Here is a 19,006-nt window from a genome sequence, read left to right on the forward strand (position 1 = left end):
ACCCCACCCCACCCCCCCCCGAAGCTGGGAGGCGGTGTCCCGGGTCCCACGCAGCACCGCTGTGGTTGCGGAGGGGAAACTGAGGCACGGGCGGCTGCTCCTGCGCTGCCTGGTGACCGCGCTCCTCACCGGCCTCCCGGCAGGCGTGGGGACGGCCGGACCCCAGCCCCTCTCCTCCCGTGGGGCGTGCTGCCTGCAAGAGCCGTGCCGAGCCGTGCCGAGCCGTGCCGGGTTCACAGGACGGAGGTGCCGGTTGCCCGTCCTTCGGTTTCCCCGGCCGCCCCGCGCTGCCCCGAGGGTCGGGGGGCGGGGGGGTCCCCTCGGGTCGCGGCCAGGGGCTGCGTCTCCCGGCTCCCCGGCCGTTTCCCCTCCGCGCCGCCGGTGCCGCCCGTGGGTGCGGGGCGGGGAGCGGGGCTGCACGCGCGGGGTGGGGAAGGGGCGTGGCCTACGAGGGGGCGTGGCCGCAGTCGGCGCGGAGGCGTGGCCAGTCCCCGAGGGGGCGTGGCGTGTGGCGGAAGTGTGGGGGTGTGGCCGTCGCCGCGGAGGGCGGGGGGAGCGGCGGCGGCGGCCCGGTGCGGCCCGGCCCGGTCCCGGGGGGGCCATGCGGCGGCCGTAGCCATGCAGCGCGCCGAGCTGCGGGACGGGGAGGCGGCGGCGGCGGCGGCCGCCGCGGCTTCCTACCGGGTGCTCAGCCGGCTGCTGGGCTATGGGGCCGGGCCGGAGGCGGGCGCGGCGGCGGGCGGCCCCGTTACCGGTGCGGCGGGCGCGGGGCCGCCGGGCCCAGGCGGCGGGCGGTTACCGGCCGCGGCGTTGCCGGGCGGTGGGGCGCTGCGGGCCCCGCGGCCGCCGCCGCAGCTGATGGTGTTCCGCAACGCGGCGGAGGGCCGGCCCGGTGAGGAGGGCGGCCCGGCGGCGGCGGGCGGCGGCGGGGAGCTGCTGTGCCCGCGGCACCGCTGTGCCCTGGAGCCCAAGGCCGCGCCGCCCGCCGGGCTGGAGCTGCAGCTGGCGGCGCTGGGGCTGCGGCCTCCCGGGCTGGGAGCGAAGGGGCCGGGGGGCTGCCCTTGCCCCTGCCTGGGCCCGCCGCCGCCCGCCGGTTCCGCCGCCGAGGAGACCAGCGACGCCTTGTTGGTGCTGGAAGCGCTGGAGCCCGACGAGACCGGCAGCTGCTCCGAGGAGGAACCAGCTTCACCCGGCCGCGGAACCCCCCGAGCCTGCGGGAGAGGAAGCACCGCTACCGGCCCCGCTCCACCGCCCGCCGCCCCCGGGGCAGCCGGTCCCGGTGGCAGGAAGGGCTCGCTGAAGATTCGCCTCAGTCGCCTTTTCCGCACCAAGAGCTGCAGCGGCGGCTCGGTTACCGGAGACGCCGCCGCTGCCACCGCCACCGAGGCCCGGCGCGCCGGGGTGCTGCCCGCCTCGGCCGGTAGCCTGACCGACGTCTGCGGGGCGCGCGGCCGGGAGCAGGAGGCGGGCAGGTACGGGGGGTGTGGGGGCTGCCCTCCGGCTTGGGGGTGCCCGGTGAGGGGGATTTGGGGAGCAGCCGCCTGCTTCGGTGGCAACCAGGAGGCCTCGGCCTCGGTGCCGGGCGCAGCGTGAAAACCGGGCGTGCGACGGCGTGGCCCCACGGTGCGGGGCGGGTGGGGTGCTGGGGCCGCGGTGCTCAGCTGGAGGTGGAGGATGACCCCGAGGCCCTGGCGGCATCCCGCAGACGGGCACCGTGGCTGTCCGTTGGCTTCGGGCTGGGCTCGGACCTTGTCCGAGCGGCTACCGAGGCCTCGTCACTCGCGCGGCGAGCCCAGGAGGGGCAGGCGGAGGAGGAAGGCGCTGCTCCAGGCCCCGCATCCGCGAAGGAGATGGCGGGAAGACCTCCGGGAGCGGCACCGGTGAGGTGGCGGTTGGCTCAGAGGAGCCTCTGGAGCCCAAAGATGCCGTGGAGGCCGCAGCCTCCGAACGAGGAAGTGGCGTGCCCTGGGAGCGGCCTCCATGACACCGCGCTGAGACCCGAGGGGCTGGGGTTTCCTCTCGCCCTCCCACCCCTTACAGAAGGGTTTCCTGAGGCTCGCGAGCGTCGCCGTCGCGCTCCGGGCTCGGTGGTGGTGGGTGCTGCCGTGGGGGCTCTGCTCTCCCGCTGTTCCGTAGCTGGAGCTAGGGTTGTTGGCTGGGGTCGTGCGTTAGGTTGGAGGGACAAATCCTGGGACCCATTGGTGTTGGATCCCGTGCCCCCCGTGTTCCTCAGCCCTGCTCCGTCGGCCCCGGCGCTGCTCGGCTGCTTGCCCTGCTCCAGTCTCGTGTTTCAGCAGGAGACTGCTTGGTGCCAGCCGGGTGAAGGGCTGGCGTTATCTGCTGCCCTGGGCCTGGTCGGGATGAGCTCCTGTGCTCCAGAAACCATTTTCTGAGGCATTTCCAGCAGCAGAACTGAAATTCCTTGTGGAGGAGGCAGGGAGATCCTGCCTGAGGTTGCGGTCTGTGCAGTCAGCCCAGGAGCAGCTTTGAACGATGGGGTGAGCTCGGAGTACTGCAGCACAGCCCTTTCCCCGCGGGGTTGTTAGCCTCGGTAAGGCTCCGGGGGCAACTGCCTCCTCTCCCGGCTGAATACCTCTCGGTGGGCGAGTGGAAACTTTCTCCAGGCTCGCTCTGAAGATGCTGGCCTTGGGTCGGGCGCGACCCGCAGCGCTGGCTCATGGTGGCTGGGTGCTTTGGGAGCCCGAAAGGCAGCCAGGCTGTAGCGGAGGCCAAAATTACCCCGGCTTTGAAGCAGGGGACGGCAGCTGGTCAGGGTGTTTGTCCTCCCCGGGGCCGGCGTGCCCACGAGGAGCTCCGCTTTTGCGTGTGGAGCGGCGAAGCCGTTTTCTGCAGTGGCTTCATTACCCACAGATGACTAAACGGGCCTCAAATGGTAGCGAGCTGCCCATAATGACAGAAATGTTTGGCTGATGGGCTTGTGGTTTATTCGATCCTCGCGCTTGGCGAGAGCGAGGAGCCCTCGGGATTTCCCAGCGCCGGAATTAGGCGGCGGAGAGCTGGCGGCTGTGTCGTAGCAGGTTGGGAGCAGAGCAGCACTGCATCGCTGCCCACGTCTTCGCTCTGGTCGGGGAGCTTAATGGTCACTTCTCGTGCTCCAGCATCGTGCAACTCCGCCGTGCTAATTAGGAGGCACTTTAAAGGTGACTGATGCAGCAACTTTGGCGGCTCGGGGACAACTTTGCCGCTTCCAGTTCCGGGAGGGCCCTCGTGTTGGCGAGAGCTGGGTTGTTCGAAGGATGGTGTTTGCTCCTGCGGAGCACAGCTCCTGTGCTGCTGGGATACAGGGCGCGTACGGGATACAGGGTGTGCTTGGTGCTCGTGCGATGGGACGGTCCTTGCTGGCGCCGCTCTCGTCGGCAGGGACGAGTGGGTCTGGCTGGTGTGGTGCCCGTACTCTCAGGAGCAGGTTAGGCGTGGTTTAGCTAAGCTGGGCTTGCTGGGCAGTGAACGTTTGCCCTCAGCAGGTGCTGCTTTCCTTTTCCTCTCCTCTCCTGGTTGCCCTGGTCCCTCAGTTCAGAGATTAGAGCAGTGACTCGATTTTCTGCCGTGGTCTACGCTGGACTTAGTACCAAGCTGGGGAACGCTGTGTGCTTCTCTGCACCGGTCTTCCTCGGCTGACTGGGAGGAGAATAACGCTTCCCTTGGTCCTGCTCAGAGCTGGAGGCGGCTGCCTCCCAGCCTGCGGCCCCCGTTGTTGCAGGACGGATCTGGCGTTCACCAAAAGGCATCGCAGCCCAGCAGAGCTGGGCTGAAGGCATCGCTCGTGGCTGACGAGGGGGGCTCCGAGCGGCTTTTGGGTTAATTTGTGCCCCCGCTTGCTGCTGAGCGCCGGTTCCTGACTCGCAGGTCTCTCTGCGGGCTGGCAGTGAAGGGTGCTCCCTCGGTCTGCGGTGGGGGTTATCTCATCCGGCTCTTTTTTTTAAACATCCGCCAGAAGCAGAATTCCTGGTATTTGGAGCTGCTGCCCAAGCTTCCCATCATGCTGGCGGCAGCGTGAGGCAGCTCTGCCGCCCGCCCGCAGCAGCGGTTCGGAAGGAAACCAGCCCATTATCTAAAATCAATAGCTGGGCTCTGCCGAGCTGCACAGAGGCTGAGAAACCGAATGTGGAAATACCAACGTGTGGCTTCTCGCCTTCGGCCCCAGCGCTGGTGTTTAAAGGTTGCGTCAGTGAAACTGCTGGGTTTTGGAAGCAGTTTGCGCTGCAGAGGTAATTGGGAGGAAGGGGGACGGGGTGCTGCAGGTGGATGGGCGCCGGCACACCTGAGCTGTGGCCGCGGCTCGCTCGCAGGCTGGGCCCCAGCTCCGGCAGGTGAGCTGGCCCTGGGTTTTAACGCGTCTCTGTGTTATTGCCTGTGGAAAGTAGCCCCCAGCCAGCCGGGGTGGCCGGGTACGACTCGCCTCAGCCTCACCGGGACGGCGCTTTGGGATGAGTGAAGGCGGCGCCGTGGGAAGTGCCGGCCGGGCTATTGCAGAACTGGTGGGCAAATGAGCCTATTCTTGTGCTCTCCCCTCAGGTGGGAGGGAGTTTCTGGCACTGGGGACGTGTTTCTCTTCTCACCTCAGCCACGAAATCAAGTCCTGGGGGTGCTGTCCCCCATGCCTCAGTTTACCAGCGTTTTCTCCGGCTAGATGCGTGTAACGTGCTTTAGGCCTGCAGCAGGGAAGGTGCTGGAAGGTTTTGTGTGGGGAGAGCACGGGGCTGGCTACAGCACTGTTATGAAACGACTGATTTGGAAAGAAACCTTCACGGGAGTTGCTGGTGCTCCTGGCCCCTCAGCAGAGGTGTGGTTCCAGCCGTTCCCGTCCATCTCCACGGCTCTGGTTTAACTCCCTGCCCTCCACCTGCGTTCGGAAGCCCTTTGGGAGCTGGTGTCCTCCACGGCAGCGCGAGGGCATTCGGTGCGCTCCAGGCACACCCCCTAATTGCACAGGGGCCCAACCTGTTTGTGGAAGGTGTTTGGCAATGCCTGGTCTGCGGGGATCGCGTGAGGTCAGTTGTGAAACAGCCGCTTGGCTCTGGTTCCCACACGGGCTTGGGGTTTTTCTTTCCAAAGACTTTATTAATGACCTAGGTAGGGATTTGCTCGGTGGCGGGACGGAGACCTAGCTTTACTGGTTGACTGCCCTACTTAAGCCAAAGCGCTGCTCCGGGATTTGAATAAACACGCAATGCTGAGCTGCCTCCAGCTTCTGTGGGGAATTCTGTAGGGAATGGTGGGGGCTCTCCCGGCTTGAGGAGGTCAGACCGCGTTTTCTTCTGTGGGGATGCTGGGCATCTCCCCGTCTCTACTAACGATTTTTTTTTTTCTCATTTCCAATAGGAAACACAGACTGATGAGAACTCAAAGTGCCTTTTCCCCAGTGACGTTCAGCCCCCTCTTCACAGGTGAGGATCTGAGGGACGTGCAGACGACGTTGCGTTGTGCTGTGAAGGGAGCAGCGTGTGCTTGACGACGGCCGGCGAACGCTGCCTCCACGTGCAAAGCGGGGTCTCTGCGGTGCGTCCCTCTGTCCTGCTTGGCCCCAAACCCTGGACGAGAGGCGCTGTGCAGAATGTGGCTGTTGCATATCAGCATTTTGCAATTCCTCCTGCTGAAATGCCATTTTCAGTTGCGCTCTGGGAGGCAGAGGTCCTTCCTCTGCGCAGGGCTGTTTGCATCCCAGCACTTTGGAAAATCCCGTAAGGAGCAAGCGCAGTTTGGCGCTCCCCTCCCGCGGTTGGAGAGGGGCGAAGACCAAGCCCCGCTTCACGCCTGGACCGCACGCCAACGTCGGCGGCTCCGCTGTGGGAACCGAAACCCTTTTGCGGAGCGCTGCCGCCTTCTGCGTGCTGCTCCCCCCTGCCCGGGTCCTGCTGCTTTCTGATCTTCCCTTTTCTGCGGGCTGGGGGGAAGTTGGCCGGTTTGTAAATGGTGCGAGGGGGAAGTCCTGCTCCGCTGGAGGCTGAAAGCTGTCGTGCTGGAAGGCTCTGAGTCATGGTCATGTGCATCTTGTGGTGCGGGCTCAGTCAAAACAGCCCTGGCCACAGAGCTTGGGGCTTCCCTGGGAGAATCCCGCCTCAAGGCTTGCGGTCACGAGTGGGTGTTTATCAGCTGTGTGGGGCTTTACGTGGCTTGTCACAGTCAGATGCCAAATAAATTCCTGTTGAGGGTGTTATTGCAGGGCAGAGGAATCGGAATGGGATTGTCTAGAGACAGCTGCCTTGGGAAAAGCCGGTTGGTGGAGCCGAAAGCCTCCGCTTGCTGCTGGCATCGGTGTTTGATTGCAGAGAGCGGCCGGAGAGCTCGCGGCAGGAGCCAGCGCGTGGTTTGTGTTCCTGAGTAGAGCGAGGCCCTCGTTGGAGAGCAGTGGTGAAGCCTTCCTGAGAACTGGTTTGCATTTCAGAGAAGTGACCTTCAAGGCAGAGAACGTTTGGCGTGCCTGAAATCAGTAACTGGAGGCTTCTGCTCCGCTCCTGCCGTGTCTTGTGGCTCATTCAGAAGTGCAGTCGCTCGGGGGTGCCTCGGCTGTGGTGGTGCTTGTCCTCTTCTCCATCCCCACGTCCCTTCGGCCGATGTCCTGACAGCGGGGCAGCGCACGGAGGACGTGCTCCTCGCGCGATGTGACCGACTTCCTCCGAGTGTCATGTGCGTCTGTCTGGCAAATGGAGGCTGGCGAAAGCAAAAGCTGCTGCTGTGTCAGCTGTTGCTGGGGGAAGTTGCGAGGGTAAAATCAGTAATTCTGTGCGCTGGGGGTGCGTGGATGTGTGTGCAGAGCTGCTTCTCCCCAGGAGAAGCTGCAGAAGAGAACCTGTAGTTAACAAGTGTCGTAGTTCAGCCTTTTGTAGTCAGTTTTTCTTTAAATCTGGGAGGTTGCTGTGATTAATTGTTAGTTGATCCTACAGCTACTTTTAAAATTGCTTGTGTCAGTTTCTGCCCGTCGGTGAAGCGGTGGCCGTGCCCTCGTAGGAGTTTTCCTTTGCAGAGCGCCCTGGAAAGGTCCCCACGATGGACAGCTGGATTTTAGTTGCTTTGGTTTGTTGTTGACTTCAGTCCTGCACTGCTGGGGTCTCCATTTCTTTCACGGCTGCTGTGTAGGGGACTTGCTGAGGCTGGGACCACTGGAGTGGGGTGGAATCCCGGTGCCTGGCCCAGCTTGCGTGGGTTCGGTGGTTTGCTTTCAGGTTAGCGCATGGGGGAGCGAGGTCTTTGGGAAGGCTGTCCTCTCCACGGCAGCGCTGGCTCCGTGAGTCCACCGCAGCCGGCGTCGCAGCTCCTGCTGCGCTGGGAGGGATTGGGAAGCTGGGTTACTGCAACCCCTCTGTGCCTCGCTGTCTTGTTTTTGTTTGTGCGAGATGAATGCAGCCTGGCCAGTTGGTTTTTGGGGTGTGGAAATGGAAGGGTGGCTGTTTGCCTGCTGCGCCCTCACACCCATGAGTCCCCCAGGGAGAAGGTGCCGTGGGTAATAACCAACCCTACCCACTCCTCTTCACATCCCTTGTTAGCGGACAGGGCTCGGAGAAGCAGGAGGCGGCTGGGTCGCTGCTGTCCCGGGGAACGGTGGTGTTCTCAGGCTCTTACCCAGAGGTGGGCCGTGCTGCCTTCAGGATCTGGAGCAGGGGAGGAGTTCCCTGCCCACAGGAACTGGAATCAGAGGCAGCTGGATCTCGTTGTCCTTGAGACCCTGGTTTGGGATGGTTTGGTTTCAGTGTTGGTGGTTCAAAGCCTGGTTAGACTGATGTTTGTTTGGTTTTTTCAACGCCTTGGCTGTGGTAGCACCACTTAGTCTCCTTGAGATCTAGGTGATTTCGTTTTCCCTCTGTATCAATCTTGTACTGAGGCTGATGCTCTGACCTCGACATGATGGCTTCGTTTCTTTCCTCTCATGTTAGTCTAACTTTAAGCGTTTCTGGTTTTAAGCTAGACATCTTAGTTTGTGTCATTGTTTTCCTCAAGCAGTTTCCTGCATCCGAAGCCTTTAGGTTTCAGTGAATTCTGGTTATTTACTGTAAAATCAGTAAGAGGGAGCTGGACAGGCTTTTAAGAGCTGGTTCCCTGACGGCCCTTGAGGTGGAAGGTGTTTCTGCTGGATCGTCCAAGGCGTTTGTAGGCGAGCTCAGACTGGTGCTAACAGGAGCGTTATCGGAGTCCTGTGCCGGCGGGTGCCACGCAGACTGGTGAAACCATTTCCCAGGTGTTGTACGAAGTGCCAGCGCCGCGCACCGTTGATGGGCTCCGCTCCGTAGGTGAATTGGGTGCTGGAAAGGCCTCGCAGTGCCTGCCTCACCGCGTCCTCCTGGTGCTGGCCGCAGGCGGGGTTCGGGCACGCATGCCGGTGCCGTTCCCTTCTCCTGACCTTTGGGCTGCGGGAGCAGAGCTGATCCACATCTCCAAAGCGGTACAACAGGGAAACTCGGTTTGAAACCAGCTAATGAGATCGTCTGCCAAGCCAGCGGCGGTTCCTGCGCGTTCCCCTCTCCCCCTGCCTCCCCGTGCCCAGAGAAGGTGCTGTGCTAACCGTCTCGCTTCCCCACCCTTCAGGTGAAACAGTGTCGCTAGTGGACGTGGACATCTCTCAGCGAGGACTGACTTCTCCTCACCCTCCGACTCCGCCGCCTCCGCCGCGAAGGAGCCTCAGCCTGCTAGGTACCATCCCGGAGAGCATCCTCTGCCGTGCGTCCCTGCGGGAACATGGGAGCTGCCCGTCTGCTCTGGCAGGGGTGACGGAGGAGCGTCTTCAGGGTCCCCAGCAGCGGGCTCTCTGCCTGACCCCCCGACGTGCCTGCTCACCCTTCCCTACCCAAGGATTTCTTTGCTGTTCGCTGAAAGCTTCGGTGTTCTCTTAGATCAGCCAGGAGGGGAGGGTGGTGGTGGAGCAGTGTGAGGTGGGAGGTAACTTGATGGTTTTGTGGCATTTCTGTTGCTTTTGGAAACTTTCCCTGCTTCCTACCCATCGCCCAGCGAGGCCGATTCCTTCCTGTGCTCTCTGGTCGGTGGGAGTGGAGGCTCCCTGGGAGGCTGCTGCAGCAGGAGCCTGGCCTGGCTGCTCTCCAGCCTCCTCTGGAGGAGATTCCTCTGGGCAGGAGCGGCTTAGGATGGGTAAAGTCAGCCTCAGCGAGCGGCACCTCAAACTGCGTGTTCCCTGTGCCAGGTCTGCGCAGTCTCCTGTGCCGCAAGCTGCGTGCGAGGAGCTGGCTGGGCTGAGAAGGGACTCCGCTCTGGGAGCGCATGTGAGCATGCGTGTGAACGCACGTGTGTGCGTGCGAGGCTCCAGTGTGAAGCGGCAGCAGCCACCCACGCTCGGAAGGGAGGGAAGGATGGTGAGCTGCTGGTGGGGAGCTTCGTCTGCACTTCTCCGGGCAGTGCTGCGCACCGCTTTGCTCGGGCCGTGCTGCCAGGCACCCACCGGCGCAGAGCTCGCTCGCTTTCCTGTTTTCTGAATTCTCTTGCCTCTGTTCTCTCCTAGATGATATCAGTGGGACACTGCCTACGTCTGTGCTAGTGGGTCCCATGGGCTCCTCCCTGCAGTCTTTCCCTCTGCCTCCGCCTCCTCCGCCCCACGCCCCAGGTCAGCTCAGCTTCAGCAGCCGGGCTCTGGCTTTCCCTTCAGGGGTCTGCACTTTGGGGGTTTTCTTGGTGAACTTTGAGGCCGCGCTTTGGGCTTTCACAGCGACAGTGCTGTCTGTGTTGCCCGCTCAGGGACACGCAGTCCTGCGCCGAGAGGCCGGGTATTGCGGTGTCAGGGCTCTGGTTTGTGCGGCATGGCTCTCCTTGCCCACGGCAGTTTTGCTGAAGCTCATGATCGCGCCAGCTTTATCCTCAGTTCAGCATCTCCCCTTTTCTCTGGTTTCTCGTGGGCTCAGCAGAAGCACAGCCAGCCTGGTGTGCAGCCCAACCGAGCAGCACACCAGGATGTTTCCTGTGCATTTGCCCTTTTGCCTCAGGGTTCCTTCAGGACCCAGAGGGTTTAACAGCCCTTCTTTCGGGATGTGCGTTCCTTCCATTCCGTGCCTGGCGATTCCCTTGCCTCCCCTCTGAGCTAGCGCGAGGAAAAAGCAGGTGAGGGCACCGAGTTGGTCGCCCTGGGCGAGCCAGGCAGTGACTCCTGCTGTGTCGTTCCCAAGGATGGTGTCCTTCCGTCGGCCAGCACAGCTTCCTTCTCCACGCTGCAGCTCTGCCCCCTCTGCCCTGAGCTCCGGAGCCGTGCGAGGGGGATGGGGTGGCTCGTCCTCGGGGTGAGCTCCCCACCGGTGACCGCGGCCCGGGCTGTCTCTCCCTCTGCAGACGCCTTCCCACGGATTGTCCCGCTGAGGCCCACAGAGGCGATGCCCGGCCAGCCCGCCCCGCACCTGCAGTGCCCGCTTTACCGCCCGGACTCCAGCAGCTTCGCCGCCAGCTTGCGAGAGCTGGAGAAGGTGAGGGTAACGTGAGGGGGTTGGTGTGTGACGGCAGCTGGAAGGAAAGGACTGCCCGTCTGGGCTCTGGTTTTGGGGACTGATCATCCCTTTACAGAGCTGGGAGCATAAGATGAGGATAGGACTGATAAAAACCCTCCTACTTTTCTCCCAGGGAGGTCTTTGAGTCTAAAAAACCATTTTGTTGTGCATGGAAAAGGGCGTCACAGTCTCATCTGTCCTTTTACCGCCTCTGGCTGGGGAGGGATGTTGGTGTGCTCTCGTCCAGGAGCAGCGGGTCCCAGCTGTCCGTGCTCCCGGGTGGACGCAGCCAGGCGCTCCCGTTTAGGCATTTAAAGGGAATTAGCAAGAGCAAACTGTGTTGTGTTTGGTTGCTGATAAAAATCTTTCTTGCTCGGATCTGCTGATGTTCTGGCTGTCTCTTTTCCTAGTGTGGCTGGTACTGGGGACCGATGAACTGGGAGGACGCAGAGATGAAGCTGAAGGGGAAGCCGGACGGGTCCTTTCTGGTTCGAGACAGTTCTGACCCCCGTTACATCCTGAGCCTCAGCTTTCGGTCGCAGGGCATCACCCATCACACCAGGATGGAGCACTACAGAGGTAAGAGCCACGGGCGGGTCCGGGGACGCTGGTGACAGCGGAGGGCTGTGGCTGGGGCCCAGTCTGGTCGCAGGGTCCCAAAGCAGTGTGCTGGGCAGGGAGCTGGCAGGAGAGGGGGAGCAGCAGCAACGTGTCCTTGCCCTTACGTTGAGGTTCTACAAGGAGCCTTAGAACCTTTGCTTCTTGTGCCTCAAGCAGCAGCTCTCCTTATAACTCTGAAAAACTTGGGAGTACAGGAGTTCCCTGTGCCTGTCCTCAGGACTCCAGCACTGCCACAGCAAGGTGTTTGGGATCGCGCGTTGCTGAGATGTGACGGACAGCATGAGCCGTCATTCCTAGCTGTCAGTGCTCCCCAAAATGGAGCTCCCTTCCCTGGGAGGTGAGAAGTGATCTCTTGATGTCGTGGCTTGTCACCTTGCTTTGTTCTCCCTGCGGGATGCCTGGCAGTGGTACCCACTGCTCTCGGTCCCGGGCTGAGGCTTTAGCTCTGCTGCGGTGGGTTTTCATTCTGAGAACTCTTGACACGCTGCTCGTGCCCTTTCTTCCTGCTGTGCTACCCCTCCTGCGCGGGCGGTTTCTGGCCTCACCCGCCTGCTTTGTCTGCTCATCTTCACCTGCGGTTTTCTGTTTGAACCCTCGTGCAGGCAGCCCAGGAGGCTCAGTGCACGGGGAGGGGAAGCTGCCCTGTGACCGGTGGGCAGGCGTTAATGACAGCTGCCTGTAGAGCCTTGTCATTAAATGTGCCTGAAATGACGGGGTCAGAGGCTCCCCAGCCAACCTGCTGCAGGAAATGCTGGTTTGCTGCCTTTCAGAGCAAAGCTCCTCTGTTTTGCCTTTTTGCCCTTGCCCCAGGGATGCTGCTGTTGTCGCCTTCCACCCCTGCTCACATTGCAGATGCAGAGCTGAGAAACGTGGCTGGGGTTTCCTCTGATGGAAAGGTGCCCCTGCATTCGTTCTGCCCTGTCTGGAGGCAGTTCCCCTGTCCCTGGCGTAAGAAGGGAGGATTTTCATCACCTTGGCCATACAGAAATGGTGAGAAGCTGTGATGTGAGACTGCCTGCACGGTGGATACTTTCCCATTGTTGAGCTTTGCAGCAAACTTCTCTGGCTGCTGGTCTGGATTCCGATTCTGAGCTGCCTCAGCCAGCTGTCCCTCCCTTTCTCAGGCTGCCCGTGCTGCACGGATGGAGTTGGTGCTGCCGCCTTCCCTGGCGCAGCGCTCCTGGCCGTGGCACCGCACCAGGGGCTTCGTTTTTGGGTGCAGAGCTTTGGGCAGCCCCGTGCTCCCCCCAGACCTGGCTGCTTCATGCTGGGTGCGCTGCGGCAGCCTGGAAAACTGCAGAGCCCAGCACTTTGATAAACCAACGGAGATGACAAATAGTGAGGCTGAAGGAACGGTAGAGAGATAAAAGCTTGACCTTCAGGTTTTGGGTAGATGAGAGGAATTCCTTTGCCTTTTTTAGGCGAGCTGGTGTTTGTGCTTTGTCCTTTGCGTCTGCTGGCCACTTGTAAGGGCTCGTTCAGATCTGAGATTCTGAGAATTATCACTCGCTTTTGTGCTTGCTGAACCAGAGTATCTGGCAGGTGCTAACCCAAATCGTTGCTCCCAGCCTGGTCCGTGGCAGTGGTGAGAGGTATCTCTTCCCAGGAAAGCCTACCAGCCCTAGCTGGGGGGAGAGGAGGCGTCTTTTCCATTTCTGTGGGCCGTGTACAGCCCCTGTGTTGCTGGTTGCCGTCCACCCTGTGGAAAGCCGTGAGTGCTGGATGTGCCTCTGGATTTTCTGTAACAGGTTGGTGCTGTGGAGCCTGCGATGCTGCTGGGGGAGCTGCTGCTCCTCCTCTTGGGCTGAAGGACGTATTGGGTACCTTGGGTTTGGCTGCCCCTTCTCCTTAGCACAGGTTCTTTACACGGATGCGGGACATTTCCAAAGCCTCTCCACTGCCTTTTTGGCTCAGGGTTACAGTGCTTGTGCGGTGGTGTCGCGTGCTTCCCACTGGGATCTGCCCTCTTCCCGCAGGTCTGGCTCCCGATGGGCTCCGTCCTAAACTGAGCCCTTCTTTTCCCATTTTCCGGGTGGAGCTGTGCTCTGCGTTGGCTCTTGCTGGAGCACTGACAAATCTGTTGATAGGAAGGGAGATGCAGGGCGGGCAGAGCAGGGCGTAGGTAGCGTTTGGGCAAACAGGGGGGATAAATGGCTGCGTTTTGGGGTGAGGAGCGGGGTGTCTGGTTGCAGCACAACGACCTTGAGACTGGTCTGGCTTGGTGCTTAAACACAACCTGTTCGGAGATCTGTAAGCAGGTAAGAGCTGGCTTCCTTTGCGCTGCCCGTCTCCGGTTTCGCTGTTTGCCACTCGAGCTCAGTGCGTGCACCGTGTCGGGTAGCGGCGCAGGGAGGGCTGCGTCGGTGTATCCTGTCCCTGGTTCTAGCTCAGTAGGAATTTGAATTAGGGTGTTTGAAACAGCTGGCAAGAACGTGGAGCTGCTGCTGTGCCTGCTTCAGAATAAGTGATCCTTGGCAGCTGTAGGGCGGGCGGAAGAGGACTTCAGGGCCTGGGTCGCTCGTTTTTTGTACCTCTGTGTGGGCCCAGCTGCTCTGGTGCACTGATGATGGGATGCTGCAGAGAAGGGGCATCTGCTAATGCTCTGCTAAAGCTTGTTTTGGTAGTTTAACTCTTAGACCCAGCAGCTGTTGCACACTGTTTACAAGTTCAGGCGAGCGTGATGTGTGGCCACGCTTGGGTTACGCTCATCGTGTTGTCACATCTTTCCTCAGCTCTTGGAGGAACAGCATCCTTGCAAGCTGGCACCACTGGTGTTTCCTCTCGGTGCCCTGCCTCACCCCAGCTCTACCAGAAGCGGTCAGCCTGGGGCATTGGCCTGGTCTTTGAAAACATCAGGCTCGTGACTGAATGTCTCCTCTTGCCACCCGTGCTCCTGTAACGTGAGACCTTTTCTGTTCTCTTGGCAGGGACCTTCAGCCTGTGGTGCCATCCCAAGTTTGAAGACCGCTGCCAGTCTGTGGTGGAGTTCATAAAGAGAGCAATCATGCACTCCAAAAACGGGAAGTTTCTCTACTTCCTGCGGTCCAGGGTTCCAGGTGAGTCTCCTGCTCCAAGGCTAGGGGATGCTTTGCCCTGTGACCAGCTGCTGATCTGTCCTAGAGAGCCCGCTGCGCCCAGCGCCCTGCTCTGCATCCCTGCCCGCTAGCTTCTCAGAAGCATCCTGAGGAGCAGCTGCACCACTTGCTACTGGTAGTAAGGAGCCTTCCCAAACCTGTATTTCCATGGAAACATGGAAACATCCTACCGTCTCACACTACGACATATGGAGCTGGAGACTCCCTCCACAAGCAATTATTTGGCTACTAAAACTCAGCATTCTTCCCTCCCCTAGTCCCAGTACTGCTGTTCTTGTGAACCGCTCCATGCTTTGCGCTTCCGCAGCTCCCCCTTAGCTGGGACCCACCTGGGGCTCTTGAGGGGAGAGCGGTTAAGCCGAGCTTGTGGGAGCGTTCCCAAGTGGGAGCCCAAGGGGAGCCTCCAGCGACAGATGCTGTGGATCCAGAGTCCCTGAGGGGACCGTGGTGCCAGAGCCCATCACCGGGCAGGCGCTTGCGAGCGGGAGGGAGCTTTGTTGAAGCAAGTTTGCATGCTGTTGGGATCGCGGAGAGCTTGTTTTCCCATCCATCAAAGGCTGATTCCATACATGGGCTCACCTCTCCCTCTTGCTAAATCTGGGCAGGCAACTGGACCAGTATCTTCTGTATTTTTTTTTTTCTGATTTCCCTGGTGTTCCTGAAAGCTAGCCAAAAAAATGCAATGTGTAGGGAAGGGAAGAGTCTGCCAAACAGGCATGCCCCTTACTTGCAATAGAGCGACGGTGAGGGACAGAATTTGGAGGGTGAGTGACTGGTGATGCTTTGAGCAGAACAGCAGGAATGGGAGCGCTGCTGTGGTGAGATGGGTGGTGGCAGCGAAGCAGAGGGGCAGGAGCGAGAAGAGCCTTGAGGGTTGCTGCGGTAGATCTGCAAGTGAAATCACAATAAACTTGCTCCCTGATTGTGTTGCCGCCGTGCCTGCAGGCCCTGACGGTGGCAGCGACCTCGCCGTGCGCCGCAGCGCGGGAAGGATGCGACCCAAAGGGTTTCTGGTCGGGAAGAGGCTGAGGAGGACGAGGGATGCTCCCTCTGCAGGGTTCCCAGCAGCACTGCAGCCGCGGCCCGGGTCTGTGCGGTGTTGCCCTCTGCTGCAGATGCCGCCAGTAACGGGAGAGCTGATTCACAACGTGGCCGTGCTCTGGGGAGGAGAGGGATGTAAAGCTGGTCCTGCAGTGGACCCTGCCTTCAGAAAATCCTTTAAGCTTAAAAATGCTTTACCTTCCTGACCCTGAGATCTGTTCCCTGTGAGAACAGGGCTTTGAGGGCTTTTGGGACTCCAGGCAAATACCTTAGAAAGGGCTTGCTCTAGAAAAATACTGTTGAAAACGAAAATATTCTGTCCGAGCAGTGCTGCGCGCCTGCTGAGGAGCCCCTCGCTGCCCGGTCCCCGCGCTGAGCCGCCAGCCAGCTGCGCTGCTGGCTCCAGGGCCCGCGCCTCTCCGACTGGGAGCAGCGTTGGAGCCGGGCGCCTCTTAGAGCCGCTGTGCATCGATCCTGGAAAAACAGAGTCAGTGGGAGAATATTTAGGATCCGCATCTCCCCAGCGTGCTCGTTAGCGCTGCTCGGAGGAGGGGGCTGTTTGCAGCTCACGCCTGGCTCCCGGCAGTGGGGCTTGCGGCCAGCACGGCGTGCGGGGCTCGCGCCGCGTCCCTGCGGTCGCTGGCTGGGCTCCCGGAGGCTGGTTCCTTTTTGGTAGGAGAATGAGCGGGGGGGAGAATCCAGCCTTCAATTGATTGCTGTTCTTTGCTTTCTCAAAAGCTGGCTTACGGCTTCCTGAGCTGCCTGGAGCAGTTCTGAGCCCATCTTAGTGTGAAGAGCTTTCCCTTTTCTCCTTTCACTCTGTTGCCCTCAGAGACAAGCCAGCGGGAGGGGGTTAGAGTGTCACTGGCTTTGGATTCTTCTGTAAAGACAGATAAAACCTTGCGCTGTGAATGAACCCAGCTCCTGAAGATCCTTCCCGGTGCTCCTGCTGGCCCCTCGGTTCTGAGGGCTTGATTGTCGCTCTTAACTGTGCGGGAGGAGGTGGTTGTGGAGCCGGGGGAAGGCTGGACGCAGCTCTTTCAGCCCCACACGGTTGCTCCCTGCGTGGGGAGCTGGCTCAAGCGAAGCTGCCACCGCCCCTGCCTTTGTGCTCAGCCTCGTGACCTCAGGAATGAGCAGCTCTGGCGCAGCTTGAGCTGGCTGAGTCCCCCAGCTTTTGAACGCCTCGCTAGGACTGCCCAAAGGGTTACACGGAGGAAAGCCTACGTGCTGGTCGTGCTGCCTGCCTGCTCCTTCGGCTTTCTTCTGCATCCTTTTGCTCCTCGGTATAAAGTGGTGCTTCACCTGCTGGTCCTGGGAGGTGAAGAGCTTGCAGTGTCCTGGAATCTGCTCTTCCAGTCACCCCGTGACATCAGAACCGCTGTTGCCTTGTGAGGAAGGCTGGAGGTACTTTGCAGCCAAAGCGGTGTCACCCCTGGGAGGTTTGGCTCCTCAGCCCCAAGCGACTCCGAAGCAGTGGGCTGCGGGGAAGATGCGCTATGGAACACAGCCCTGCAGAGAGCTGCGGTTCCCGAGAGCCAGCTTTTCTTTTCTGAGTTGGTTGCAATTCCTTTCCAATATCACACTTGTCTCCAACGTTGCTTTTTCCCAAAGGTCTCCCTCCAACGCCTGTCCAGCTCCTGTACCCAGTCTCCAGGTTCAGCAACGTCAAATCCCTTCAGCACCTTTGCCGCTTCCGGATCAGGCAGCTGGTCCGAATAGACCACATCCCCGAGCTCCCGCTGCCCAAGTAAGCCGTGGGGACTGCGCTGGGGGCGAGTCGCTGGTTTCCTCCTGACCCTCGCCACAGCGGGCAGGGAGAAGGTCTCCCTGCAGCAAGGGCTCTGGGAGGGAGTGGTTGCCTTCTCCAGCCTTGGGACAGCAGGATCAATGTGCTGGGGTGTGCAGGGGTGCGTGTGGGATGGTGACCGGTTCGGGGGTGAGGTGTTGCCTGTCGGTGCCACAGCCCTGGGGTATGGGCTGCTGTCCCTGCTGGAGGTGGCTGTGCTGAGTGGGCTGTGGAGAGGTTCTGGTGTCCTTTGGAGGTTGATGTGGTTGTGGCTCGGGGTTAAAGCCTCTGCCTGTTCCTTCCCCAGGCCCCTGATCTCCTACATCCGCAAGTTCTACTACTATGACCCGCAGGAGGAGGTGTATCTGTCACTGAAGGAGGCTCAGCTCATCTCCAAACAGAAGCAGGAGAGCGAGTCCTCCACGTAGCGAGGCTGCCTCGCCCGTCTTGTTGCTGTCACTGATGGTATGTGTGTGCCGCAGCTCCGCGCCCCGTTCCGTGGGGTCGGACGTACGTCGCTCTGCTCCCTCCGCTTGCAGAGAAAACACAAAACCCTCCCAGAGAAGTCATGGCTGTTCACTCCATGGTCTCTTTCTGTTGCCCAGCTTTCCCTGGGGGAGGGAACAAGGCTTCTGCTGCCTCCTCCTGCATGTTTGTGCCCACGTGCGCCTGCGCTCGCCCCGTGCCAAGCTGGCTGCAGCGTGGGGGAGGTCCCGCCGCGGCCGGCAGGCTGTTTGATCCCTCTCCCCTCTCTCTTCCCCGCTAGGAATTTGGTTGTTGCCATCCTGTAGCCCGAGTCAGGCTGTGGTGGGAAGGAGGCACACGACAGCGAAGCCTGCTTCTGCGGTGCCGCTTCTGCTCTCCAGCTCTTTTGTACAGAGAAGAGGGTTCAAGGCTCCTGAGAAGCACAGCAGAACGGGACCGAGCCTCGGCTCCTGGCTGAGGGAGAGGGGTCTTGGAGACAGCTGAGCCCGGCTCCAGGCTCCTGGAACAAAGAATGTCCTGGCACTATTGACAGTTTTTTGAAAGTTTTATTTTTGATGTCGTCTTTTTTTTTTTTTTGGTTTATTTTCAGCATGAGAAATACTGTCTTATGATCAGCTGAATTTTATTATCCTCCCTTGGAAACCAAGGTGGGGAGAGATGGAGAGAGAAGGGGACTCTCTGGGAAGATCGCCTGCTCTGGACGTTACGGCAGGATGGTGCTTGGCCCTCAGCAGGAGGGATGCAGCCGGAGAGCTGCTTGGAGGCAGACTGAGCCGGAATCCCATCCAGCTGCATGGAATAACCCCTGGGGAGCACGGAGCTCTGAGCAGCGGGCAGCTCTGTGGCTCCTCTGCTTTCTAGGACTGGGGAGAAGAGCACCGAACCTAGTCTGGGGCAGCCGAGCTTTGCAACTGGCTTTGCAGGGTGGTCCTGTGTGGTTTTAAGCTGGGCCCAAGGAAGGAAGAGTGTTTGAGCCGTTTGGATGTCTGGGAGCCTTCTGCCAAAGGGAATAGTTGCTGCTGCGCGGGAAGCAAGGGCTGCTCCTCTGTGGAGGCACCGTTCCCTTCCCAACACTGGAAGATTTTGCTGAGCCTCTCTGAGCGGAAGGAAGGTGGCGAAGCTGTTGCTGTAGCTGTTGCGGCAGTCCATGGACCAAAGGTACTTGCTGTAGGGATCTGGGTCTTTGGGAGCCGTGGAACGTGCACTGTTGGCCTTTCTCTGGCCGTGTCCGGAAGCTGTGAATGAAGTGGTGGAGCTGTGAAGGATCCTGGTCAGGAGTCGCTGGGGCGCTAAGAGGTGTCTTTGGGCTGACCTGGGCCAAGAAACAGACAACTGGCGTTCCTTCTGGGATGGCATCTGATCTCTGCGAGCTTGCTGCTTCCTCCTTTCTCTGGGATATCCATGGAACCACAGCCATTCAGAAACAGTAAAGCCCAGAGATGGTAGCTCTTGCTGTGTTTCTGGGCTTGGCACCAGCTGAAATACCACCGCCCCCCTTACTCCTTCAAATCCCGCTCTGCTGTTTCATCCCTTGTGGC

General features: G+C 60.5%; 1 protein-coding gene across 1 annotated transcript; it reads left to right on the forward strand.

Annotated features, from left to right (window-relative positions):
* The first annotated feature begins 618 nt into the window (after positions 1-618).
* SOCS7 (suppressor of cytokine signaling 7) lies at positions 619-18,020 on the forward strand. The gene is made up of 10 exons (XM_086766884.1): positions 619-1,472; positions 5,344-5,408; positions 8,542-8,646; positions 9,467-9,568; positions 10,285-10,415; positions 10,847-11,015; positions 13,985-14,113; positions 16,808-16,943; positions 17,290-17,447; positions 17,749-18,020. The coding sequence occupies exons 1-9, from the start codon at positions 619-621 to the stop codon at positions 17,408-17,410; spliced, it is 1,812 nt and encodes a 603-aa protein (XP_086623010.1). The 3' UTR covers positions 17,411-17,447; positions 17,749-18,020.
* Positions 18,021-19,006: the final 986 nt, after the last annotated feature.

This window comes from Chlamydotis macqueenii, chromosome 25 (assembly GCF_036417535.1).
Source record: "Chlamydotis macqueenii isolate bChlMac1 chromosome 25, bChlMac1.mat, whole genome shotgun sequence".
Lineage (NCBI taxonomy): Eukaryota > Metazoa > Chordata > Aves > Otidiformes > Otididae > Chlamydotis > Chlamydotis macqueenii.